The sequence below is a fragment of the Nomascus leucogenys genome, chromosome 14 (assembly GCF_006542625.1).
Source record: "Nomascus leucogenys isolate Asia chromosome 14, Asia_NLE_v1, whole genome shotgun sequence".
Taxonomy (NCBI): Eukaryota; Metazoa; Chordata; class Mammalia; order Primates; family Hylobatidae; genus Nomascus; species Nomascus leucogenys.
This window is the reverse complement of record NC_044394.1, coordinates 89,555,693-89,580,431: the sequence shown is the minus strand read 5'-3', so window position 1 is coordinate 89,580,431 and position 24,739 is coordinate 89,555,693. Positions and strand designations below refer to the sequence as shown.

The window sequence follows — 24,739 nt, the reverse complement described above, 5'->3', positions numbered from 1 at the left end:
AGGGATATAAAGGTTTCACCGAATACTAAGAGCCTGAAAAACTGCTTGGCTGATTTGACTAATATAGGCTGGTCTGTTATCAGACTGCATAGAGGCGGGAAGGCTAAACTGAGGAATTATGTCTGACAGAAGGGAAGAAATTACTGCGGTGGCCTTCTCAGACCCTGTAGGAAAGGCCCCTACCTATCCAGTGGAAGTGTCTAACTAGACTAAGAGATATTTTAGTTATCTCACTCGGGGCATGTTGAGTAAAGCTAATTTGCCAGTCCTGGGTGGGGGCAAATCTTCAAGCTTAATGTATAGGGAAGAGAGGGGGCCTGAATAATCCCTGAGGAGTAGTAAAATAGCAGATGGAACACTGAGAAGTTATTTCCTTGAGGATAGATTTCCACGATGGAAAGGAAATGAGAGGTTCTAAGAGGCGGGCTAGTGGCTTGTACTGTAGCATAGCCTGCCTTTGCTGGTGTGTGGCGATTAGGCCTGCTGGAACTGCCATCAATAAATCAAGAGTGATGAGGGTGAGGAACAGGAAAGAAGGAAATATGGGGAAATGGAGTGAATATCAGGTGGATCACAGAGATGCAGTCATGAGGGTCAGGTGTGGTATCAGGAATAATGTGGGAGGCCAGATTGAAGTCTGGGCCAGGAACAATGGTAATTGTGGGAGACTCAACAAAGAGTGAGTATAGCTGAAGGAGCCGGGGAGCAGAAAGTATATGTGTCAGGTGTGAGGAAGAAAATAGATTTTGGAAATTATGAGAGCTGTAGAGAGTGAGTTGAGCATAGTTTGTGATTTTGAGGGCCTCTAAAAGTATTAGGGCAGCAGCAGCAGCTGCACGGAGACATGATGGCCAGCCTAAAACAGTAAGGTCAAGTTGTTTGGACAGAAAGGCTACAGGGTGTGGTCCTGGCTCTTGGTAAGAATTCTGACCACACTAACCATGCCTAGGAAGGAAAGGAGTTGTTGTTTTGTAAGGGATTGAGATTTGGGAGATTAATCGGACACGATCAGCAGGGAGAGCACGTGTGTTTTTATGAGAATTATGTCGAGATAGGTAACAGATGAGGATGAAATTTGGGCTTGATTGAAGTAATGGGGGCTGTCTGTGAAGCCTTGCGGCAGTACAGCCCAGGTAATTTGCTGAGCCTAATGGGTGTCAGGGTGAGTCTAAGTGAAAGCAAAGAGAGGCTGGGATGAAGGGTGCAAAGGAATAGTAAAGAAAGCATGTTTGAGATCTAGAATAGAATAATGGGTAGTAGAGGGAGGTATTGAGGGTAGGAGAGTATATGGGTTTGGCACCACGGGGTGGATAGGCAAAACAATTTGGTTGATAAGGCACAGATTCTGAACTTGTAAGCCTTGTCTGGTTTTAGGACAGGTAAAATGGGGGAATGGTAAGAAGAATTTATAGGCTTTAAAAGGCCATGCTGTAGCAGGTGAGTGATAACAGGCTTTAATCCTTTTAAAGCCTCATCTTAAAGATCCCATCTTGGCATTGAGCGGGGTAAGGGTGATTAAGTTTTAACGAGATGGTAATGGGCATGTGATCGGTTGCCAGGGAAGGAGTAGAGATGTCCTATACTTGTGGGTTAAGGTGGCGGGATACGAGAGGAAGACGCGAAGGAGGCTTTGGATTGGGGAGAAGGGCGGCAATGAGATGTGGCTGTAATCCAGGAACAGTCAGGGAAGCAGATAATTTAGTTAGAGTGTCTCAGCCTGATAAGGGAACTGGGCAGGTGGGGATAACTAAAAAGGAGTGTTTAAAAGAGTATTGTCTAAGTTGGCACCAGGGTTGGGGAGTTTTAAGAGGCTTAGAAGCCTGGCCGTCAATACCCACAACAGTTACGGAGGCAAGGGAAACAGGCCCTTGAAAAGAAGGTAATGTGGAGTCGGTAGCCTCCATATTGATTAAGAAGGGGGCGGGCTTACCTTCCACTGTGAGAGTTACTTCAAGCTCAGCGTCCGTGATGGTCTACGGGGCTTCCGAGGCGATCAGGCAGCATCAGTCTTCAGCCGCTAAGCTGAGAAGATCTGGGAAGGAGTCAGAGAGCCTTGGGCCAGAGTTCCAGGGGCTCTGGGAGTGGCTGCCAGGTGAGTTGAACAGTCAGATTTTCAGTGGGGTCCCACACAGATGGGACGCAGCTTAGGAGGAATCCCGGGCTGTGGGCATTCCTTGGCCCAGTGGCCAGATTTCTGGGACTTGTAGCAAGCTCCTGGGGGAGGAGGTTCTGGAGGAACGCCTGGATGCCGCGGTTCAGGCATTTGGAATTTCTTGTGTGCCGGAGATGTGGCTGGGGTTTGTCTCACAGTGGAGGCAAGGAATCGAAACTTTTTTCTATTATTGTACACCTTGAAGGTGAGGTTAATTAAGTCCTGTTGTGGGGTTTGAGGGCCACATTCTAATTTTTGGAGTTTAATGTCGGGAGCAGATTGGGTAATAAAATGTATATTGAGAATAAGACGGCCTTTTGACCTTTTAGGGTCTACGGCTGTAAAGCGTCTCAGGGTTGCTGCCAAACAAGCCATGAACTGGGCTGGATTTTTATATTTGATGAAAAAGAGCCTAAACGCTATCTGATTTGGGATAAAGAAAAAGGAGCATTAACCTTGACTATGCCTTTAGCTCCAGCCACCTTTTTAAGAGTAAATTGCTGGGCAGGTGGGGGCGGGCTAGTCACGGAACGAAACTGTCAGCCGGACCAGGTGTGAGGAGGGGAGGTGATAAAAGGATTATAGGGTGGAGGAGCGGAGGCTGAGGAAGAATTGGGACCTAGCTGGGCCTGGCGAGGAGGGGGAGAGGTCAGATGGGTCTGTAGAAAAGGAAGATTAGAAAGACTCAGCGATGCTTGGGGTTGGGACTGAGGGGACAGGTGGGAGGGAAAGAAGGAAAATTTGGGACGAGTTGCACTGGGCACAGAGACTAGGAAGGGACTGATGTGTAAAAGAATGCCTGGATGTCAGGCACCTCAGACCATTTGGCCATTTTATGACAAGAATTATTTAGCTCTTGTAGGATGGAAAAAATGAAAGTGCCGTTTTCCGGCTATTTGGAACTACTGTCGAGTTTGTATTGGGTTTCACGCGCGTCCGTGTGAAGAGACCACCAAACAGGCTTCGTGTGAGCGACATGGCTGTTTATTTCACCTGCGTGCAGGTGGGCTGAGTCCGAAAAAAAGAGAGTCAGAAAAGGGTGGTGGATTATCATTAGTTCTTATAGGTTTTGGGATAGGCGGTGGAGTTAGGAGCAATGTTTTGCGGGCAGGGGTGGATCTCACAAAGTACATTCTCAAGGGTGGGGAGAATCACAAAGAACCTTCTTAAGGGTGGGGGAGATTACAAAGTACATTGATCAGTTAGGGTGGGGCAGAAACAAATCACAATGGTGGAATGTCAGCAGTTAAGGCTAGTTTTACTTTTTTGTGGATCTTCAGTTACTTCAGGCCATCTGGTTGTATACGTGCAAGTCACAAGGGATGCAACGGCTTGGCTTGGGCTCAGAGGCCTGACAATCATGAAAACCGAGAATTGTGTTATGTCACTGTGTATTGCTTGTTACCTGAAATCCACACTATGCTGGGATCAAGGGTTGAATCCTTCATGATTTTCTCCATAACCTGTGTGGTTCTTATCCCAGATCAAACTAAGCTTTTTTCTAGAGCTCTACAATTTACAGTTAATAGACAAGAGTGGTTCTCAAAATGTAGTCTATGGACTAGCAGCACCAGCAGCACCTGAGACCTTTTTATAAGTGCAAATTCCCAGGCCCCGCCCTGGACCTGGTGAATCAGAAACTCTGGATTAGGGTTCAGCAATCTGTGCTGCAGTAATCCCTCCAGGTGTTCAAGAACCTCTGGCATACAGCAGGTAGTAAAATGTGTTTCCTTCTGTAGGTCCAAAGCCAGGGTTACCATATGTTCTGCCTTGTTATGAAACAATGACATGCAATTAAAACACATCAATCTCCTTTCTACTCCCACCCTCCACCCAATGTGTTTTATTTTTATGAGTTCAATAAGAAAACAAGTGGCCATCAGAGATTTAGTCTAAAAAGTATGTTTACAAGTGTCCGTTCTCATCCAGCCTGATCTCCTACAAAACCATTTACATCCTTACATCTCAAGTTTTAAAAAAGTATCTTCACAACGTAAGACTCAGGCACACTAGCAGTTCTATAATGAAACACCAAGTAAATCAGAATGTCCAACCTTACTAGAGAAGAAAAGTGGAATCAGTGGCTATATTTTCAATTGCGTTCAACAGGAAATTTAAGTTTTGAATTTTTTTTCACCTTCACACTTCCAAGTTAATAGAATTAAACCAGAATATGCCATTCTTTCAAAGCCTCTAGCCAGGCAAAGTTTTACTGTATTATTTCTTGCTTTCAATGGATATAAAGCAGATTCCTGGTAGGTACATTCTGTATACCTGCAAAGATGCCGAACTAAACAGTTCCATCTGTTCAATATTAAACCAAAAGTGCTGTAGACCTCGGATGGTGAGTGTAATACTTCAGCACTAGCCCAAAGCCTCAAATATGAAAAGATACCAAGAACGCCACTAGCAAACAAAACTAAACTCTCGGCCAGGAGCAGTAGCTGACGCCTGTAATCCCAGCACTCTGGCAAGCCAAGGTGGGAGGATTACTTGAAGTCAAGAGTTCAAGACAGCCGGGCGCGGTGGCTCACGCTTGTAATCCCAGCACTTTGGGAGGCCGAGGCGGGCGGATCACGAGGTCAGGAGATCGTCTCTACTAAAAAACACAAAAAAATTAGCAGGGCGTGGTGGCAGGCGCATGTAGTCCTACCTACTCGGGAGGCTGAGGCAGGAGAATGGCGTGAACCCGGGAGGCGGAGCTTGCAGTGAGCCGAGATTGCGCCACTGCACTCCAGCCTGGGCGACAGAGCGAGACTCCGTCTCAAAAAAAAAAAAAAAAAAAAAAAAAGAGTTCAAGACTAGCCTAGGCAGCATAGCGAATTCACATCTCCACAAAAATTTTTAAAAATTAGCTGGGTGTGGTGGCACACAGCTGTAGTCCTAGCTACTTGGCGGGCTGAGGTGGGAAAATTGCTTGAGGCCAGGAGTTCAAGGCTGCAGTAGCTATGATTATGGCACTGCATTCCAGCCTGGGTGACAGAACGAGACTTAGATAATTAAATTTTCTCCTGCTCCTGTTTACACTAAAATCACTAAGTTAAAAGGCTTTCAAATTTGGCAGGATAAAAATTAAGTGAAATGTGACTTTGGAGCTTGGCTAGTGAAGGAAAGAAAAAAAAGGAAGGAAGGAGGGAGGGAGGGAAGAGAAAGGAAAGGAAGAAAGAGAGAAAGAAAAAGAGAAAGAGGAAAGAGTGAAGGAGGGAAAAGAAAAGAAAGTAAGAACGGAAAGCAAGAAAAAAAAGGAAAGGAAAGAAGGGAGAAGAAAGAAACCTGCCCTTCTTCCCCCTGCCCTGGCTTCCCCTCCTGGGTGGGGAGCTCTGTGCAGTGGTCCCCTCCACCCCTCCATTCTGCCCTGCGGCAGGTGTGTGTGCACTCATGAACACCCTGCCCCACACTGGACTTCGGGCTCCTTGAGGGCAGACACATCGTCTCAGAGACCTCTGCCCACCCACCCACTCGGGGTCTCACCCCTTCCACAAACAGCCCTTAAACTAATGTTTGACAAACACAGAGATCCCCAAAGAGCCCCGGAGAGGATGGCAGTGGTCAGTCCTGCAGGATACAGCAGCATCTGGAAGGGTCTGAGCACCTTCCCAGGCTGGAGGCCTTCTCCTTCCCGGGTCCTCACAGCTCGGCCAGACCCCCTGACACGGACCTGCACACACATGCACACTCCCGCACTCACACCCGCTCACATCCGAGATACCGATGGCTCTCCCTCTCCCAGGCTAGGAAACTCGGTCACAGGAGTCCTCCCCACCCACCAGCAGAGCCCCCCACCCCCTGCCCTTCCGGGGAGCCGCCCCTCCTTTGCCGTCGGGTTTCCCTCCCTCCCTTTTGCCCAGCCAAAACCCGAACCCAGGCGCCAGGGGAGAGGACCGCCGTTCTAGCTTGCTCCACTACTGGGGGCACGGAGTTCTCGCTCCTCCAAGGCTACGGCCCCTGTCTCCGCGGAACCCGCCCGGACTCCACCCCCGCCGCCACCGGGATGCCCCGTCCCCTCCCCTCCGCAGGAATCTCTTACACTCGGGCTGTGAAGTTCGGGGTATTTTTAGGCCGGCGATAAATAATTCACAGGGAACGTGGCACCAGGCTCCCCCCCGCGGGAGGAGGGGGCGCGAGCAGCGACAGCCACCGTCACCCGCGGCTCAAGGACACTCGCGATGCGGCGGCGGCGGCGGCGGCGGCTCCGGACGGGCACCCGCGCCACGCCTCCTGGCGGCCGAGGTGGGTACCACGCACCCGGTGCCCCGCGCCCCGCGCTGTCCCCCGCCGGCGTCCGTGGCTCCAGGGCCCCCACCCCCACTCCCCTGAGTCCCGCAGTGGGGGGACTGAGCCAGCCTAGCAGGCGGGCCCAGTACCAGCCCAGGCCCGCCCCGGGGCCCTGGGCGAACCCAGGTGTCCCGGACCTGCCGACCTGCCCCTGGCACGCTCTTATTCTTCGGGAGTTTAAAAACAGGCTCAAAGTCAGTAGCACCGCCAAGACCTGGACGGGCTCCGAAATACAGCCCGCGGAATGGTACCCTCCCCAAATAAGTTTCTTTCCTCGATTTTCCTGTGGCCCAGGGTCAGGGACTGAACTAGGATGACGCCACCATCCAAGGGCTGGGGGACCGAGCCAGAAGTCCCCTTGGACGACCAGGGCTGGGAAACCGAGTGGACGAATGGAGTGGGCATCAGGGCCTGGCGGGAATTCCCGTCTTGCTCACCCAGCAGCTCCTTGCAGGGTCGCGGGACGAACCTGGGGATTCAGGTTGCCGGGTGCCTTTGCTCCGCGTGTCCCCGCCCTGCCCGCCTAGGCAGGAAACAGGAGGCTCGGGGCTTCCCCTTCTCGCCGTCGTGGGATCCTGGGCGAAGCCCCGAGAGACCAGCGCAGGCTGCTGGTGCGCAGCCAGGGTCCAGCGCCAGGTCAAGTTCGCCCGGTGCCCTCTCTGCCTGCCTTTCCCTTTGCCCTGTGGAAGCCCGGGAGCCGGGCACGGGCCAGCATCTGCAAGATGCCACTACTCTGGAGGCCCACTCCGATTCTCCCAGGTCGCAGGAGGGAGAGAGCTAGGCTGGGGCAGAGGAGATGGGGCAGAGCTAGAGGGGAAGAACCGGGACTAGCGGCGGGGAAAGGGGTCTGGGCGCCGAGGCAAGTGCGCAGCAGGTGCCCAGCAGACCTGGGGAAACCGGGGCACCGGGCTGGGGAGCCGCACAGCCCCCCTTTCGCCTTCTCGACTCCTTTCCAACCCCTCGTTCTGGTCGATCCCAGCCCCGGCCCCCGCTCCTGGCCCTGTTCCCCGCTCTCTGCCCCAGGGGATTCCAGCAGCAACAGTTGGGGTCCGCGGCAGCCCAGACTCCCCTGGTCCCGCGGTGCTGCCGCCGCGCCAAGCGAAGGAGGAGGAGGGTTCGGCGGCCCCGGGGACGAACGTCTTGGACGCTTCGCCCGCGTCCTTCTCTCGCGTCCGCCGCGCACCTGTCTGCTCGGCCTCTTCTTCGCCTTCTCTCCGGCCGCCCGGGTCCAAACCCAAGGGGCCAGGTTCTTGAGGGTCCGGGTCCTCCAGCCGCCCCCTCCTTGCGCCCCGAGAGTCCTGCGCAGGCCCGACTCCCCACGGGTGCCCCGCCTCTGTCTCCACCGTTCTTGCTCGCGCGCCGCGGGAACCCGGCCCCAAGCTGGCAGCGAAGTTGGCGCCCGCCGCCCGCCACTCACCGAGGGGAAGGGGAGCTGCGCCTGCGGTGAAAGCCCGCGCCGGCCGCCTCCCTCGCGGTCTCTGTCCCAGAGCCTCGGCCCAGGAGCGCTGGCGCGCTCAGTCTCAGCTCCGCGGGCGCCGGAGCCCGGGCGCGGCGGGGCGGGGGCGGCTGGCGCGGCCTGGCCGGCTGGCCCCGACCCGCCCCCGCGCCCCTCACGAGGCTCGCACGGCGCCCGGCTCCGTCCGGAGCTGGGCTGCGCACCGCGCCTCCTGCTCCCACGGCTCGCAGCCGACTGTGCGGGAGCTCTCACCGCAGCCCGCGAGGGCCCGCCCCGCCGGGGCCCGCCGCCTCCGCCCCGCCCCGGCCCGGCCCCCTGCCCCTCGAGGCCCCTCCCGCCGCAGGCCCGGGTCCCTCTCCCCTCTCCGGGACCGCGTCCCCAGACCCGACACTCGCGGCAAGTGCGCCTCGGAGGAAACACCAGCGTGCCCGGAGCCTGGGTTTGAGCCGGCAGCTCTCGGGTGTGTGACCTTGGGCTAATTTCGAGGACCCCTCAGTTTATACAGCGAGGCAGAATCTTGGGGGCTGCCATAAAAGGGAGTGACCACTCTCCGGACACTGCAAAGCCCTAGGGAGATTGAGGCACTATTTTTAAAGGCCAGTGGGTCTGACTGGAAACGGAAGCAGGAAGGCTTTGGGAGCTAAAGAAGGGGCCCCGGGCTAGACTCGCCTGGGGCACCCAGAGGTACAGGGGACAAGCTGCTGCTCAGTCCCGCCCCCGCTCCCATTTCTTTTCTGTTTTGATTGTACTGAGGGCTCACCAGGGAGGGGGGGTCCCGGTCCCGGGCAGCCCTAGTGTGGACAGAAGACAGGCAACCGGCAGCCACAGCAGGGCCGAGCGGAGAAAGGAAGGGTGCCTATGCCAGGGCTGGCTGACGAGCCCCATCGAGGCCCCTGAGCAGGGAGCCGTCTCTGCAGCGCCACCTGGTGACGGTAGGGGAGCTACGGCCAGAAGGTGACCCCCAACCCCAACCCTTCCAAAAAAAAGTCCCCCATCAACCATGGCCCTTGGTTGCAGCTGTTTTATTTCCAGCATGTTCCCAACCTGGTGACCCTCCACAGTCCAGCAGTAGAGAGGTGGGTAAGGGGTTAGATCGGCCCACACCTCCACCTGTCCCTAAGGTTACCTCAGTTGCTGAAAGCTAAAACCTTGCGCACAAGGGCGACCTTCCCCAGGAGGGAGGAGAGACGCTGGAAGAGCAGCCAAGCCTCCAAGCCAGGGCCGGCCGGGATCAGCAGAGGTGCACAGTCCCACTCAGACGGACCCAGCCCTTCCCCTCCCAACACTCATTCCTTCCCTGCTGGGGGCGGGGGCAGGGGTTGGGCTCAGTGCCCCAGCAGGCGCAGCATCTCCTGAGGATCCACCAGCTTCTCCCTGGGCTTCCCCGTGCCCCGGCCCCGGGCCACCTCCTCGGCATCCAGCTTCTCCCAGTCTGAGAAAGAGACTGGCCGGACCCCTGAAGCAGAAGGGAGATTGTCAACACCTCCTCCTTCACCCCTCCCAGAACAGCCCCCCTCCCAAAGAGTGAGGCCCCAGAGAAGGACCACCCACCCCACCTCCCAGGACCTCAGCATCAGGGCCCAGACCTCGGCTGCTGAGCAGGGCCTGGATGGCTGCGTAGCCAGGCCTGGGGCCAGAGGGGAGCAGCCCAGCCTTCAGGTCCTGCAGCAGCATCTGGCCGGTGAGGAAGCTGTCAGTCATGGTTGTGGCTATGACACCTGTAGGTCCTCTCTTCACCCAGCCGCTGCAGTAGAGGCCTGACAGGGGGTAACAAAAGGGGAAGGGAGGGAGGTGGCTGGATACCACCCTGGCCATCCTGTGCCCACAATCTACACCCACGTGCACGCACACAGACACCCCACGCCTCTCAGCAGACAGTCGGCTGAGCCTGCTGTGGCCGCTGGTCCACTGCCCTGGATTCTTCTCTCCCTATTTTTACCAGGCCGACCCCCTTACACCTCAGTTTCCCTGTAGACGAGGGGATCCCTAAGCTTAGGAGCTGAGGCTTGCTCCCCTGCAGTTTCAGTAGGCCCTTGGTAAATGTTTACCAAGTGAATTAATCACTAGACAGGTATGTGGGCACTTAGCAAAACTGGAAGCTCCCTGAGGACACAGGCTGCCTTATTAATCTCCAATCCCAGCACTAAGCACAGGGCCTAACCCAGAAAAGACCTCAGTAAATGTTTGTTGAATGACTTAATGACCCGACATATGTCCCATATGTCCTAGACAGACTGGAACTTCTCTCAGGGCCAAGAGGAGGGTGGCAGTGGGTCCTAGAGAGGGCCTGCCCTGCAGGAGCTTCTCAGTGCATGTTGCTAGATGAATGAATGCGTGGCCCCAGGAGATACCAGCTTCTCGGCCTCTCACCATAATTCAGCACCCAGCCTCCTCACACCCTCTCACCTGGCACATCCAGAACCCGGCCCTCCACATTCGGGATGACCCCAAGCTTGGAGTCAAAGGGCACGCTCGGGTCGACAGGGCGGCTCTTATACCCAATGCTGCTGAGCACCAGCCCACAAGGGAGGTCTTCCATGTCTCCCGTGGGCACTGCACGGGTGGCCTCATGGACACCCTGTTGGGGAGAGTGTGGGCAACAGCAGGCGGGGTGGCAGAGGCCTGGGAAGGGGGTGTCTTTGGGAAACATGAGACTCACCTCCAGTCTAGTGACTGCTAGGCGGACACCTGCTGCCCGCCGCCCATCTGGTGAGGGCAGCACCTGCTGGGGGCTTCGGAAAAAGCGGAGGCCCCAGGCACGGGAGGCCGATGCCTGGCGGGCAGCCTCCTCCGGCCCTGGCTTCTCTGTGGCCGTTCGAAGCAGCAGTTCCGTCAGCCGCTTCCTTGGGCGGGGGACCTCTGTCGGCAACGTAGAATGTCTCCAGGCTGTCCCTGGGCCCCGGCCCTCTCCCTGCACACCCTTCCCCAATCCCTCTCTGACCTAGGCCACCCTCTCCCTAGTAGTTGGGGGGCCAGGCCAGGGCCCCTCACCTTTGATCTTGTCCTGGAGACCCAAGAAATCCGCAGGATCCAAAATGGGCCGGGCTCCCGGTAACTGAATCATCTCCCGAAGCTCCTTGAAGGTGGGAGCAGGGAATGGGGGAGGAGGTCAGGCTGCGAACACAGTCCACTTGAGCCCACCCCAGGGTCCAGCCCAGTCAGGAGAGACCACCACCCCCTTCCTCCCCAAAGGCACAGAGCCCCCGGGGCCCTGACTGCTCCCCTACTTCCATTCCAGGCAGCAGCTACTCCCAGGGGCTCTGCCCCACCCCCACCCCTTAAGGAGAGGCCCTCTCCACTTGGAACCCTGGCTCCTCCCACTCTGGCCCCAGCACCTTAATGGTGAAGGCCACTTGCAGGGGTCCACGCCGGCCCACTAGCCACACTGTCTTCACTCGACTCTGCCTCAGTACACCCAGGGCTGCCTTCGTGATGTCCGTTCTCTGGCACAAAAGGAGGGCCTTGGAGTCATCAGACACTGACCCAGGAAAGGGGACTCTCCATTTGGTCATGTCCCCACCGTGAGCCAGGAGAAAGCTGGCGGCCCAAAATTGCACCACTGCTTCCCCCTGGTGGCCAGATGGAGCATTGCTGCCAACTCTGCAAATGGCTCCAACTAATAGCACACCAGGCCCACACTTTCATTCAACAAGTATTTAGTGGGCCTCTACCATGTGCTCACCCCCATGCAAAGAGCTTGGAGGGGCAGGGGTGGTCAATGGTGAGGAAAAGAGACAAGGAGCAGGCCCTCTCAGAGCTTGTGATCTGCTGGGGAGAGAAATACTCATCGAATACTCATCAATGTGTGTAAAATTGCCGTGGCGATGATATGCGGTGAAGCAGAAGTAGACGGCTCTATGGGAGGAGGCACGATGGGGGAGTGGACCAATTCAGGGAAGTCTTGGAGGAGGGGACAACCGAGCCAAGATCTCAAAGATGAACTTTAGCTGTTAACTGGTGGGAGATGAGTGGGGATGATCCAAGCAGGGGATGGTGTGAGCAAGGGTCCTGTGGCTTACTGAAGAGTAAGAGAAACACGCCACTTAGCTGGAGTGCAGAAAGTGAAGGGAAAATGGTAGAAGAGGAAGCTCATGGCACTGCCCTTCAGAGGGCCTCTGCCTGGGCACCACGGGGAAACAGAGGCACTGAGCCCAGCTTGGAGAGGTGAGGCCTGAACCCTGCAGACAAGGGCACTCTCTCCTCAGGGTGACCCCACCTCCACGCCCCCCAGCCCCGACCTACCACTCACCTCCAGGTGCTCAGGTGGGGTCAGTAGGATGCGGGCCACGTCCAGAGCCACGTTCCCCTGCCCCAGAATCACGGCTGTGTCACAGCTCAGGTCTGGCTCCAGCTGGAGGGGAAAAGTCTTGATAGGGTCCCCCAGCCTTGCTCCACTCAGCTCATCTCAGTCTGCAAGTGCCTCATGCCTGGTCCCCACTGTGCCCTGGAGCTTCCCCACACCAGGAAAGTCCACACCTCTGGTCCCTCCTCCCCCACCTGGACCCAGCTGTCCCCCGAGGCCCTCCACAGCTGGCCTCCCGCCTCAGTCAGCACAATGTCACATCTCGCCACTGGATGGCAGCTCCTCTTCCCCCAGGTCTGGCATCCGAGGGCTGAGGGACGGGGAGGAAGAGGCAGTGGGCGTGCTCCCCAAACTCACCTCCTGGTTCTCAGGAAGCCCGTTGTACCAGCCCACAAAGGCCCGGGCGGAGCACACACCTGGCAGCTCCTCACCAGGAATTTCCAGGGCCCGATGGTCCTCTGCCCCGTAGCTCTGATGAAAGATGGCAGGCCCAAGACCCACAGCCTTCAGCACCAGCACTGATAGGCCGGGCAGCCCCCCAGGCTCCCAGTGGCCTCCTTCCAGCTTCTCAGCAGCTTGCATCCTGGCCTCACCCCTGCTGCCTTCCACCCCGAGCCACCGGTCCCCTTCTGCAGCCCCTGCCTCCCCGACCCAGGGCCTGGCTGCACTCACCAGCACCACAGCATGGTAGGCCTCCCGCAGCTCCGGCACCGTCACGTCCCTGCCCACCTCCACGTTGCCCCAGAAGGCACAGCGGCCAGAGTGGGCCGTCTGGGTAAATGTGTTGATGACATTCTGCCAGGTCCCCCGGGAATGGGAGGGGTTAGAGGGTGAGGCAGCTCCAGGGACCATGTCTGCACCACCCTCACCACTCTGTCCCCAGGATGGAAGCTGGGTGGCATCGGCACAGACGGCATGAAGTCCTGTCATCCAGCCAGGGAGCCTCCCTGCCCTCCTCATCTTGACCAAAGTCTCCAAACCCCAGCCTCCAGGCCCAGAGACACCCACCTTCACCTCGGGGTGATCGGGCGCCACGCCAAAGCGCACCAGGCCAAAGGGCACGGGCTGTTTCTCGTAGATGTCCACGTGGGCCTGGGGGTGCTGCTGGGGAACAGGGTGGCAGCTGGTGGGGCCGAGAGAGGCTGGGACGCCTCTAGGTCCTCCCCTTCCCCAGACAGAGCAGGAGAGTTCAGGACCTTGGGCTGAGAACACAAGGCTTCCACCCTCTGCAAGGAAAAAGAGCACTCACTCCTTGGGCGGCTCACGCCTGTCAGCCCAGCACTTTGGGAGGCTGAGGCAGGTGCATCACCTGAGGTCAGGAGTTCGAGACCAGCCTGACCAACATGGTGAAACTCTGTCTCTACTAAAAATACAAAAATTAGCTGGGCGTAGTGGTGGGCACCTGTAATCCCAGCTACTTGGGAGGCTGAGGCAGGAGAATCGCTTGAACCCAGGAGGCAGAGGTTGCAGTGAGCCAAGATGGGCCATTGCACTCCAGCCTGGGTGACAGAGCAAGACTCTGTCTCAAAAAAAAAAAGACGACCGGCCCTCGGAGATGGGGAGAAATGTGGCCAGCTGAGGAGGCCATGGCTTCCCCCGACTGGAATTATATCAGGGTGGCTTCTTTATCTTCTCAGGTCAAGCGCAACCCACAGCCCTGGCCTCCAACCCTTGGACACTTGGGACCCTCAGGTCCCAGCCAGTGTGAGGACGTGAGGGCCACCCTCTGAATTCACAGGTGCCTTAGCTCTAGTGCCCAGGACCGTGCTCTGGGGAAAGGGGAGCAGCAGGACAGGGAGGGGGCACAGCTGGGAATTCACGGGGAAGAGAGGTGGAAATGGGCCTGCTGCCAGTCTTAGAAAGACAGTCTCGGGCAGTGGTTCTGCGTTGACCGCTTTCCCAGGGCACCTTGACTTGAGAGGCCGTGTGGAAGGCACAGGGTCGGGGGTCCAGCAGGCAAGTCTGGTCTGGCTCTGCCACCCACCAGCCACATGATCCCAGCAAGTCCCAGGGTCTCCCCAGGTCTCAGTCTCCCCCTCTGCACACTAGGACGGATGACAGCTCCCTCTCATGGCTGCTGGGAAGCACCGGGAGGTCAGGGTGGTGAGACTCTGGGCCACAGGCCGGTTAGCAGTGAAGCAGTTAGGGGTCCCACGGCTGACAAGCCCAGCCCCCCATCCTATCCTAGGTCCCCACTAGGACACCTCCAGCTTCACTGGGACTCAAGGCAAAGAAGCCCCTGCCCATCAGTCTCCCTACCCCCAACAAAGGCTCCCACCCACTTCCTCACCTTTGCCCAAATCCTGCCCCTTCCCCTCCACTCCCCCGCCTGCACCCAAGTCCACCCTGCCCCACCTCCTGCCTCTCTCCATCCCAGGCCAGCCACAGGGGGCTCCCCAAACCACCTCCCTCAAGCCCCACGATGTTGTACCCACAATGCGCTTCGGGCTTGGAGTCAAACAGGTAGCCTTGGATGCCAGTCCCAGCTCCAGCACTAGCTGGCTGTGCCCTGGGGAAAGTTTCTTCTCTGTCCAAAAGAAGAGCCCTGTGGCGTCCTGCTCAAGGTTAGATGAGTAATCAGGCAGCCCAGGGTGCAACCTACTCTGAGTGTTCAATCAAGGAGGGAGCTTTCATTACTATCCTGTTGTGGTGTGTCACTGCCTTGCTCAAAAATCTTCGCTGGGGCCCAATGCCACAGCATAAAGTTCAAACTGCTCGGCCTGGAGGTCAACACCTCACCCAACCAACCTCTCTATCCTTATCTTCCATTCTTTCCTGCGACGGATCCTTCACTCTGGGTGACGATGTCCTCTCCAGGGCCACCTCCGGAACACTAAGTCTGCCGGATGTTCTTACCCCTTATCTCTCGTGGCTGACCTCATCTTCCAGGTTTCCTCCTTCCCTCCCTCCCTCCCTCCCTCCTGTCCCTCTAGCTGCTCCCCGCTAACAAGGACATTCTCTGAGGTTCTTCCGATGTGGCCCCCCTCCCTCCTCCCTAGTGATTTAACCCACTCCCTCCTGCAACCCCAATCTCCCCTGAACCTGCTGATGACTTTCTACTCTCTCTCTCCTGCCCAGACATCTCCCCAAGCTCCAAACCTGAGACCCCTGGATGTCCCACCCCAGACATCTCAAATCCATCCAGTTTCAAGCCAAGTCCCATTGCCCCAAATCGCTCCCCGCTTCTGCTCCTGTTCCCTCGACCCCATCCACTCAGAGCCCAAGCTAGAACCTGGGGCTCCTCCCTGACACCCCACCTGATTTCATCAATCCCCATCCTCCCAGTCCTCTTCCTCACTACCACCCCAGCAGCTCCCCACTGCTTTCTGGCCACCAGCCCTGCCTGGATCTACCCTGCAGGCAGAGGTGGCATCCTGAAGTAAAACAGCACCCCGAAAACTCTCCAGTGAAGCCAACCACCTACAGCAGTGGGCACGAGAATCCTTCTGGGTGTTTAACATTGCTGACTCTTGGGCGAAGCCAGAGAGCTTGATTAGGTCTGAGTTAGGCCCAGGAATGTGTATTTTGATAAGATGCCCCAGGAGACTCTGATGGGGGAAGAGGAGGCAGCTGTGGACACCTCCCAGCGAAACCTGCCTCCAGAGCCTGGTCAGTGGCTTCCAAGCCCCCCAGGATCTGGGTCCTACCTACCTCTCAGCCTCGGCTCTCACCTCCTCACGACTTACTGCACACACGCACCTTCCAGAACTTGCCCTTTCCCCAGAGAGCCATTCTCTTCCTCTTTGTTCACGCAGTTCTCTGTGCCTGGGACACTCCTGCTATTGTCCCCCAACCTGACATCTGTCCTTCAGACTGCAATTGGGACATCTCTTCCTCCAGACTGGGCATGGACCCCCTCCCCGCACCCCAGTCTCTGTGCTTATAGCTGTCAGAGCCCTAAAATACCTTGTAAATTATCCACCTGTGCCCCCCACATTCGAATGTCAGGTCCTCGAGCACAGGGACCACGTCTGTCCTGTTCACGCCCATGTTCCCAGTAAAGCCAGCACCCAGAACATGTTACGTCCAGTAAATGATTACTGAATAGATTAACATGGATGGCCTGGCATGGAGCTGCCTTTGCTCAGATCCCAGTGCTGTCCCTGCTCCGCGGTGGAAGCTTGGACAACCTCACTCAGCCCCAGCATCCTTACCTGTGAAGCAAGAGGCACGACACCTGCTTTGCAGGTTGTCATGAGGATGCTACGAGATGCTGTGCTCAGTGCCTGACTCAAGCTAAGGGCCACTGTCCCAAACGTGCTGCATGTGGTCCTGTCTTAGGAGCACAGCCAGTAGCTTGGAGCTCCCTGTGGGCAAAGATCAGCCCAAGGATCAGAACAAGGATTGTACCTGGCCTGAGCCCCTCCCCATCCCAATCCACAAGGAAAGCGTGTGCACGTGTCTGCCAGCTGAGTACAGTCGTGCTAAGAACACTGCCTGGGCCAGGCGCGGGGGCTCACGCCTGTAATCCCAGCACTTTGGGAGGCCGAGGTGGGCAGATCACTTGAGGTCAGGAGTTCAAAATCAGCCTGATCAATATGGTGAAACCCTGTCTCAACTAAAAATACAAAAATTAGCTGGATGTGGTGGAGCGTGCCTGTAATCCCAGTTACTCAGGAGGCTGAGGCAGGAGAATCGCTTGAACTTGGGAGGTGGAGGTTGAAGTGAGCTGAGATTGTGCCACTGCACCCAGCCTGGGTGACAGAGCCAGACTCCATCTCCAAAAAAAAAAAAAAAAAACCACTTCCTGGAAGGCTTACTCTCCCCCCTTCCAAAATTTCAGGCTCAGCTAAAAAAACTGTCCCTTATACAAAGTCCTTCGGGGCCTTTCCAGCCCCCATGTGCTCCCTGATCTCCATCCCAGAGCCCAGGCTGTCCTCCCTCCCACATGGCAGCGTGCCCAAGGCCTTGCATTCCAGGATGACTCCCCACATGTGGGAGGCCCTCACCAAAGCCCTTGGTCTGCTTCAATGCAGCTCAAATTCACTCTCTCTTTTTCTTTTTTTTTTTTTTTGAGACAGGGTCTCGCTCTGTCACCCAGGCTACAGTACAGTGGTTCGATCTTGGCTCAGTGCTACCTCCAGCTCCTGGGTTCAAGCGATCCTCCCAACTCAGCCTCCCAAGTACCTGGGACTACAGACCTGTGCCACCACACGTGGCTAATTTTTGTATTTTTAGTAGAGAGAGGGTTTCACCATGTTGGCCAGGCTGGTCTCAAACTCCTGACTTCAAGTGATCCACCCTCCTCGGCCTCCCAAAGTGCTGAGATTACAGGCATGAGCCACCTGGGCTTCCGGCCCAGGAAACAGCTTCTGATTGACCCCACCTGCCTCGGCTCACGCTGCCCACATTATTTTTTTTTCTTTTCTTTTTATTTTTTTGCACACAATAAACATTTTCTAAAAATACACACAAACAAAAAGGTGCATATCAAACATATTAGGAAGGTTGCACATGGGAAGACGGGGAATAGAAATGGGGGTGGGAATTAAAATAAATGAGAGAGGGACTTTGTATGGATCAATGATAATAACTCAATCCTCTATTTGACAAAGAAGAAGGAGAAGGAAGAGGAAGAAAAAGAAAGTGGGATAAAGGATCAGAAGGGGAGGAAAATAGAAAAAATTAGAGGATGACTCCAGGGTAGACCTGTTTTGTTGTCACTGGGTTGGTTGGTTGGTTTGTCAGTTGTATTTTTCGTATGTTTCGCCATGTTGGCCAGGCTGGTGTCGAACTCCCAGCCTCAAGTGATCAACCCGCCTCGGCCTCCCAGAGTGCTGGGACCATAGGCGTGAGCCACCACGTCCAGCCCCCACGTTGCATCTGGCCTCCGTGGTAGACCTCCCAGACGGGGCGGCCGGCTGCCCACATTATTGTAATTAGCTCTTTCACCTGTGTTGCCTGGGAAGCATGCACGGGTCACTTTTCAGCCGAGTGATCAACTCATCCCAGTTTCCCAAGAACCTCCAGCTTAGCGCTGAAGCCCCTTGTCCTGGGCAGTCCAGGCCAGTTGGTCACCCTCCATTTCAAGCATCTATGTGTGTGTGTGTGTATAATTAAGATATTCATCCTTTCTGTTGTCTCTCCACGGACACTCCAAGCCTCTCCAAAGCTAGGCAACTGTCTCATGTCTCAGTTAACCTGGGTATCCCCTCTCTACTCTGTCCCAAAATCTGATGTGGAGTCTCAAGTATAACCTGTAGCCTTGGCTTAGGGCCCTTCCTGCCGAGGCGGACACTGAAAGCCTTGAGATCCTGGCCTTCACAGAGGAAGGGGGAGGGGCAGAGGGCAGGCTGAAAGAACAGAATGGCACGGAGGACTGGAGCTACGGGTGAGGAGGGCATGGCAATGCAGGTAAAGTTACAGAAAGCAGAGGAGGTGGGTAGCCTCGAGATGTAGGATGTTTGGGACAGAGTGAAGATAGAGGAGAAAGGAGGGAAGATGAAGGAGGACAAAGTCATTTTGCAGGTCTACATAAGCCCCCTGGAGTGCTTGGCCAGGGAGGCAAAGCTGACCACCTGCCACTGACCACTCACCACCAATGTGTGTTTTATACCCCTGTCACACTGAGAACGTGAGGGGAGGGGAGCCTCAGGTGTAGGTGAGGAAGCAAGTGGGAAGTGTCCAGGCCAGAGGGCTGGGAGTCCCTTCCCCATAAAGCATCCAGGAGTGCTCTTAAAACCCAAAGGGGGTGAGGCTTGCCCTTAGGACTGGAGCAGCAGGTGAATGATGGACTATGAGTAAGTGGCTTACCTTTAGCAGGTGTTGGGCCGTGTAGAAGCCCGCTGGGCCACTGCCCACCACACAGATCTGGGGGGTCTTCTCCTTTGTGGAGAAATGGTGGCAGAAGCCTGGGGCCAGGCAGAGGAGAGGGAAAAGGTCAAAATTAACTTCTCTCCCCAGTCCCAAACCAACCTGAATATCCAAGAGAAGCTGGAACTTCCCAAGCTTCACCCTCACCTGCATCCTCCTTCTCTTGTTCCTCAAGGCTTTGGCATTTGCAGGGTCTCTTCATCTGAACCCCCAAAGGCTGTGGGTTCATCCAGAGCCTCACATCTCACCCATGAACCTACTACACCACTGCCAGTGGCCTGCCCAACAACACTTCATTCCCTATCCAATCGGCTAGAATCCCACATCCTTCCAACGGCCTCCGTATCATCCCAATCTCGCCCCCGTGGGTCTCCCCACAGTGTCCCTCCTCTAACCCCTCTCTCTCCACAAAACGCTATATTGCCCATATAGACCCGTCTTATTCCTACAGATCCCTGTTTCGACTCAGACTTCCCTCTCGCCCGCACAGACCTCCGTATCACCCTCCATTCACCCCGTCTCACACCTGTGGATCTCAAAGTCTCTCCTTGTTCACCTTTGTTGACCTCCGTCTCTAACCCTAGAAGCCTCACGTCTCACGCACAGATCTCCGCCCACCCCCGTACACCACCGCGATCTCGCCAGCAGGAAGACACCCCTTCAGTCTCACCCCTCTCCAGCCCTGCCCCAGCTCTGCTCCGACCCCTGCTCAGCGCTCGCAGGCCTCCCCGCGCTCCCATCCAGCCCCAAAGGCGCCCTGCTCCTACTCGGGGTGCTCCCGGCGGGAGGCAGCCGGGTCCGAGGCCACGCCGACCAGCCCCACCAGCGCCAGCAGCGCGAAGCCATGGCTGGGAACAGCAACCTGCAAGTAGATCTGGTCCTGGCTACTGCCGCGCAGTGCAAGCCCGCTCCTGCCGGGCCCGCCCACAAGCGAGGCCCCGCCCCAAACCCCGCCCCCTGCGCTCTGGGAAAGCGGAGCGTTGCGGCTCCACCCCGACTCCCGAGAGAATCCCGCCCCCAAAAGAGAGACCCGCCCTTAACTACGCCCCACCTTCGAAGCCCCGCCCCTCGGAGCATCCGGGGTATACGCGATTTAATACATTTCTCCCCAAGCCTCACCGTCCCTCCAAATCCCGGAAGCCTAGAGTTGGAAGAGAGCGAATCCCCATCGCTGTTTCAGTCCCTCCCCAAGGAAACAGCCACTTAGAAAGGAGCTTATTTTACTTAGCCGCGCCCCTCTCGGGGGGGGCTCTTGTCGCTCGCTGATGACGCATACGCCCTTGCCATTTGATAGCGAATCCTCCCGCGTGACTTCGTTCCAGCCAATCACGAGTCCGACTCCAAGCGAGCCTTCCCGCCTTTGGGAAATAACCAGAGTGCGGAAGTCTGGGGTAAGGCAGCTCCTGCTCGGAGCCCAGCAGCCTCCTTCTTTGACCCCGGGTGTTGTGCCAATGTAACCCCTCAAATCCCCGTCTTTGCCGGGCCAGGGAGAATATTAAACCCTGGAAAGCTCGTCCCACCTCACCTCCTTTCCCATTGCATAGGTGAAGAAAAGCGGGGCGGGGCAGTGGTTTACGTATGGTACTGAGGACAGTCTCCGACCCCCGTGCAACCGAGCCGGGACCAGGGTTGAGGTACTTCCCTCGGGTTCAGAATTTAAGGGGGCTCCAAAACACTCAGTAATCAAGATAAATATAATACTGCAACGTTTAAAAGGTCAAAATTAATGCAAAAAGTCTATGATCAAAATATTTTTAAAAATAAGGACAGAATCCGTAGTCACAGCTGACCCAATAAGTCTAATCCCTCTTCCTTTTCCCCATGGGCCCTCTTGTCAAACATTACTTCCTTGGAGAAGGCTTTTCTCTGACCCGTCCCCTCCCAAGTTCCAAAGAGTTAAAGGCTTCTCGTTCCACAGCATCTGACCTTATCCCATCATGACTTACTACACTCGTTTTTAATGAGATTTTAAATTCAAGAATAGCATACAAAAAAGTGCACAAATCATAAGTGTACAACTTGACAATATATCACAAGGTGTAACCATATAACCACCACCCAGATCAAGAAATAAAACATGGCCAATATCCCAGAAGTCCTCTGTGCCCTTAATGTTCACTTCCCCTCCCTCCCACTGGTAAGTAAATACTGTTCTGCTTTCTAATAGGTCACTGTGTTTTATGCCTGTCCCACTAGACCAGGAGTAGGCAAACTATAGCTTGCAGGCCAAATACTGTCCACCAGCATGTTTTGGATGACCAACAAGAATGGCTGTTACTGTTTTTATTTTTTGGAGGTTTTGGGTTTTTTTTTTTCTTTTTTTTTTTATTAATTTTTTTTGCACACAAAAACAATAGACATTTTCTAAAAATACATACAAACACAAAGATGCGTATCAAACATATTAGGAAGGTTGCACATGGGAAGACAGGGAATAGAAATGGGGAGTGGGAATTAAAATAAATGAGAGAGGGACTTTATATGGATCAGTGATAATAACTCAATCCTCTATTTGACGAAGAAGGAGAAGGAAGAGGAAGAAAAAGAAAGTGGGATAAAGGATCAGAAAGGGAGGAAAATAGAAAAAATTAGAGTATGACTCCAGGGTAGACCTGTTTTGTTGTCACTGAGTTGGTTGGTTGGTTTGTCTGTTGTATTTTTCATATGTTTCGCCATGTTGGCCAGACTGGTCTCGAACTCCTAGCCCGAAGTGATCAACCCGCCCCAGCCCCCCAGAGTGCCGGGACCACAGTTAGCCACCACGTCCAGCCCCCACATTGATTCTGGCCTCCGTGGTAGACCTCCCAGACGGGGCGGTCGGGCAGAGGCGCTCCCCACATCCCAGACGGGGCAGCCGGGCAGAGGCGCTCCTCACTTCCCAGACCGGGCGGCCAGGCAGAGACGCTCCTCACTTCTTCCCAGATGGGGCGGCCGGGCAGAGGTGCTCCTCACTTCTTCCCAGACGGGGCGGCCGGGCAGAGGTGCTCCTCATTTCTTCCCAGACGGGGCGGCCGGGCAGAGGCGCTCCTCACTTCTTCCCAGACGGGGCGGCCGGGCAGAGGTGCTCCTCATTTCTTCCCAGACGGGGCGGCCGGGCAGAGGCGCTCCTCACTTCCCAGACGGGGCGACCAGGGAGACGCGTTGCTCATTTCTTCCCGGACGGGGCGGCCGGGCAGAGACGCTCCTCACTTCTTCCCAGACGGGGTGGCCGGTTAGAGGCGCTCCTCACTTCCCAGACGATGGGTGGCTGGGCAGAGGCGCCCCTCACTTCCCAGACGATGGGTGGCCGGGCAGAGGCACTCCTCACTTCCCAGACGGGGCGGCCGGGCAGAGGCGCTCCTCACTTCCCAGACGATGGGTGGCCGGGCAGAGGCGCTCCTCACTTCCCAGACGATGGGTGGCCGGGCAGAGGCGCCCCTCACTTCCCAGACGATGGGTGGCCAGGCAGAGGCACGCCTCACTTCCCAGACGGGGCGGCCGGGCAGAGGCGCTCCTCACTTCTTCCCAGACAGGGCGGCCAGGCAGAGGGGCTCCTCACTTCCCAGACGATGGGTGGCCGGGCAGAGGCGCTCCTCACTTCTCAGACGATGGGTGGCCGGGCAGAGGCGCTCCTCACTTTCCAGACGATGGGTGGCCGGGCAGAAGTGCTCCTCACCTCCCAGATGATGGGCGGCCGGGTAGAGGCGCTCCTCACCTCCCAGACGATGGGTGGCTGGGCAGAGGCGCTCCTCACTTCCCAGACGGGGCGGCGGCCGGGCAGGGGCTGCAATCCCAGCACCCTGGTAGGCCAAGGCAGGCGGCTGGGAGGCGGAGGCTGCCGCGAGCCAAGACCACGCCACCGCACTCCAGCCCGGGCCACACCGAGCACCGAGTGAGCGAGACTCCGTCTGCAGTCCCAGCACCTCGGGAGGCCGAGGGGGGCAGAGCACTCGGGGTCAGGAGCTGGAGAGCAGCGTGGCCAACATGGCGAAACCGCGCCTGCAGCCAAAGGAGAAAAAGCAGGCTGGCGAGCGCCGGCAGTCCCAGGCAGTCCGCGGTGCGGGGCAGCAGCGAGCCGAGTAGATTACATGCAGCCTGGGCCACAGAGGGAGAAAGAAAGAAAGAAGGAAAGAAAGAAAGAAAGGAAAGGAAGGAAGGAAGGAAGGAAGGAAGGCAGGCAGGCAGGCAGGCAGGCAGGCAGGCAGGCAGGCAGGCAGGCAGGCAAGCAAGCAAGCAAGCGGGGTTTTTGTTTTTGGTTTTGATTTTGTTTTTTGAGACAGGGTCCCGCTCTGTCACCCAGGCTGGAGTGCAGTGGTGCCATCTCGGCTCACTGCAACCTCTGCTTCCTGGCTTGGCTCAAGCGAGCCTCAGGCCTCAGCCTCTGGAGTAGCTGGGACCACAGGTGCCTGCCACCACGCCCGGTTCATTTTTGCATTTTTTGTGGAGATGGGGTTTTGCCATGTCGCCCAGGCTGGTCTCGAACTCCTGAGCTCAAAGCGATCCTCCCACCTCGGCCTTCCAAAGTGTCAGGATTACAAGAGTGAGCCACCGTACCCAGCTTGTTTTTACATTTTTAATGGTAAAAAGTAAAATTTTGTGACACGTAAAATTACACGAAATTCAGACTTCAGTTTGAATAAAGCTTTATTGGAAGACATCCATGCTTACTTCTTTACATATTGTCTATGGCTATATTTGTGCTTTGATGGCACAATTGAGTAGTTGTAACAGAGATCATATGGTTTGCAAAGCCCCAGATTTACTCTCTGGTCCTTTTTTTTTTTTTTTGAGACGGAGCCCTGCTCTGTCGCCCAGGCTGGAGTGCAGTGGCGCAGTCTCGGCTCACTGCAAGCTCCGCCTCCCGGGTTCACGCCATTCTCCTGCCTCAGCCTCCCGAGTAGGTGGGACTACATGCGCCTGCCACCACGCCCTGCTAATTTTTTTGTGTTTTTTAGTAGAGACGATCTCCTGACCTCGTGATCCGCCCGCCTCGGCCTCCCAAAGTGCTGGGATTACAAGCGTGAGCCACCGCGCCCGGGTATCTGGTCCTTTACAGAGTTTGACCACCCCTGCGCTAGACTATAAGCTCCACGAGGATGGGGACCCAGTCTCATTAGCTCTTATATCCCAGGGCTTCACACACTGGCTGGCACATAATGGAAGTTCATACAATCCAAAAAGCTCTGTAGGGCTCCCCATCTAGAGGCAGTATATCTGGTGGTGAAGAGGATGGATTCTAGAGTCAGACAACACTGGGTTTGAATCCCTCTTCCTCCACTTGCTAGCTATATGACATTGAGAAATTTAATCTCTCCAGGACTTTTTTTCACCATCTGTAACATTTGGGGGAAATATGAATAGTGGCAATTTCTTGTAGACATTAAAATCAGATGATGAGGTGAAGACAACTTCCATAAATGCTAGATAAACATTAGCTATTATCGTCATCATCCATATGTATTATGACCTCCCATATGTCTCTATAGATTAGACCTTAGGTCTCTGCAGAGACCTGGATATACTTCATTCACTCCTGTCACCTCCCTCACCTCTCAGGCCCCAGAAATTCCCAGCCCACATCCTAAGTGAAACAGAAAATGGAGCCTCAAAGCAATCGAGTGACTTGTTCCCAGGACACCCATGGTACAGCCAGATCTGGCACCAGGGCCTTCAGCTACTGCCCATACCCCAGTCAGGTCCAGATCAATAACAGTGAGTCATTGTTTATGTATTTGGATGGTTTTAATCATGAGCCAGGACT

At 55.8% G+C, this 24,739-nt stretch overlaps 1 protein-coding gene across 17 annotated transcripts; it reads right to left on the bottom strand.

The window, feature by feature from the left end:
* Positions 1–8,886: 8,886 nt before the first annotated feature.
* Positions 8,887–19,901, bottom strand: LOC100604648 (NADPH:adrenodoxin oxidoreductase, mitochondrial). 17 transcript variants are annotated; one of them, XM_012512516.2, is made up of 12 exons: positions 19,767–19,901; positions 18,940–19,037; positions 13,195–13,290; positions 12,859–12,981; positions 12,544–12,657; positions 12,133–12,234; positions 11,219–11,326; positions 10,875–10,959; positions 10,543–10,742; positions 10,290–10,461; positions 9,470–9,640; positions 8,887–9,339 (listed from the first exon to the last, which is right to left on the bottom strand). In XM_012512516.2, the coding sequence occupies exons 1-12, from the start codon at positions 19,843–19,845 to the stop codon at positions 9,209–9,211; spliced, it is 1,479 nt and encodes a 492-aa protein (XP_012367970.2). In that variant the 5' UTR covers positions 19,846–19,901; the 3' UTR covers positions 8,887–9,208. The 17 variants fall into 17 exon arrangements, with proteins under 17 accessions (XP_012367970.2, XP_003282092.2, XP_003282095.2 ...); XM_003282044.3 differs by having other exon boundaries at positions 13,195–13,287; XM_003282047.4 differs by having other exon boundaries at positions 19,670–19,860.
* Between the last annotated feature and the right edge of the window lie 4,838 nt (positions 19,902–24,739).

What these genes read in the sequence shown, in the direction of transcription:
- LOC100604648 (XM_030827831.1), bottom strand. Translation starts at nt 19,228, where the DNA reads ATGAACCCACAGCCTTTGGGGGTTCAGATGAAGAGACCCTGCAAATGC. An exon ending in CCTACCATGCTGTGGTGCTG is followed by an intron (nt 12,658 to 12,858) that starts GTGAGTGCAGCC and finishes ATCTTTCATCAG; the next exon opens with AGCTACGGGGCAGAGGACCA. An exon ending in CCCCACCTGAGCACCTGGAG is followed by an intron (nt 11,327 to 12,132) that starts GTGAGTGGTAGG and finishes CTTTTGTGCCAG; the next exon opens with AGAACGGACATCACGAAGGC.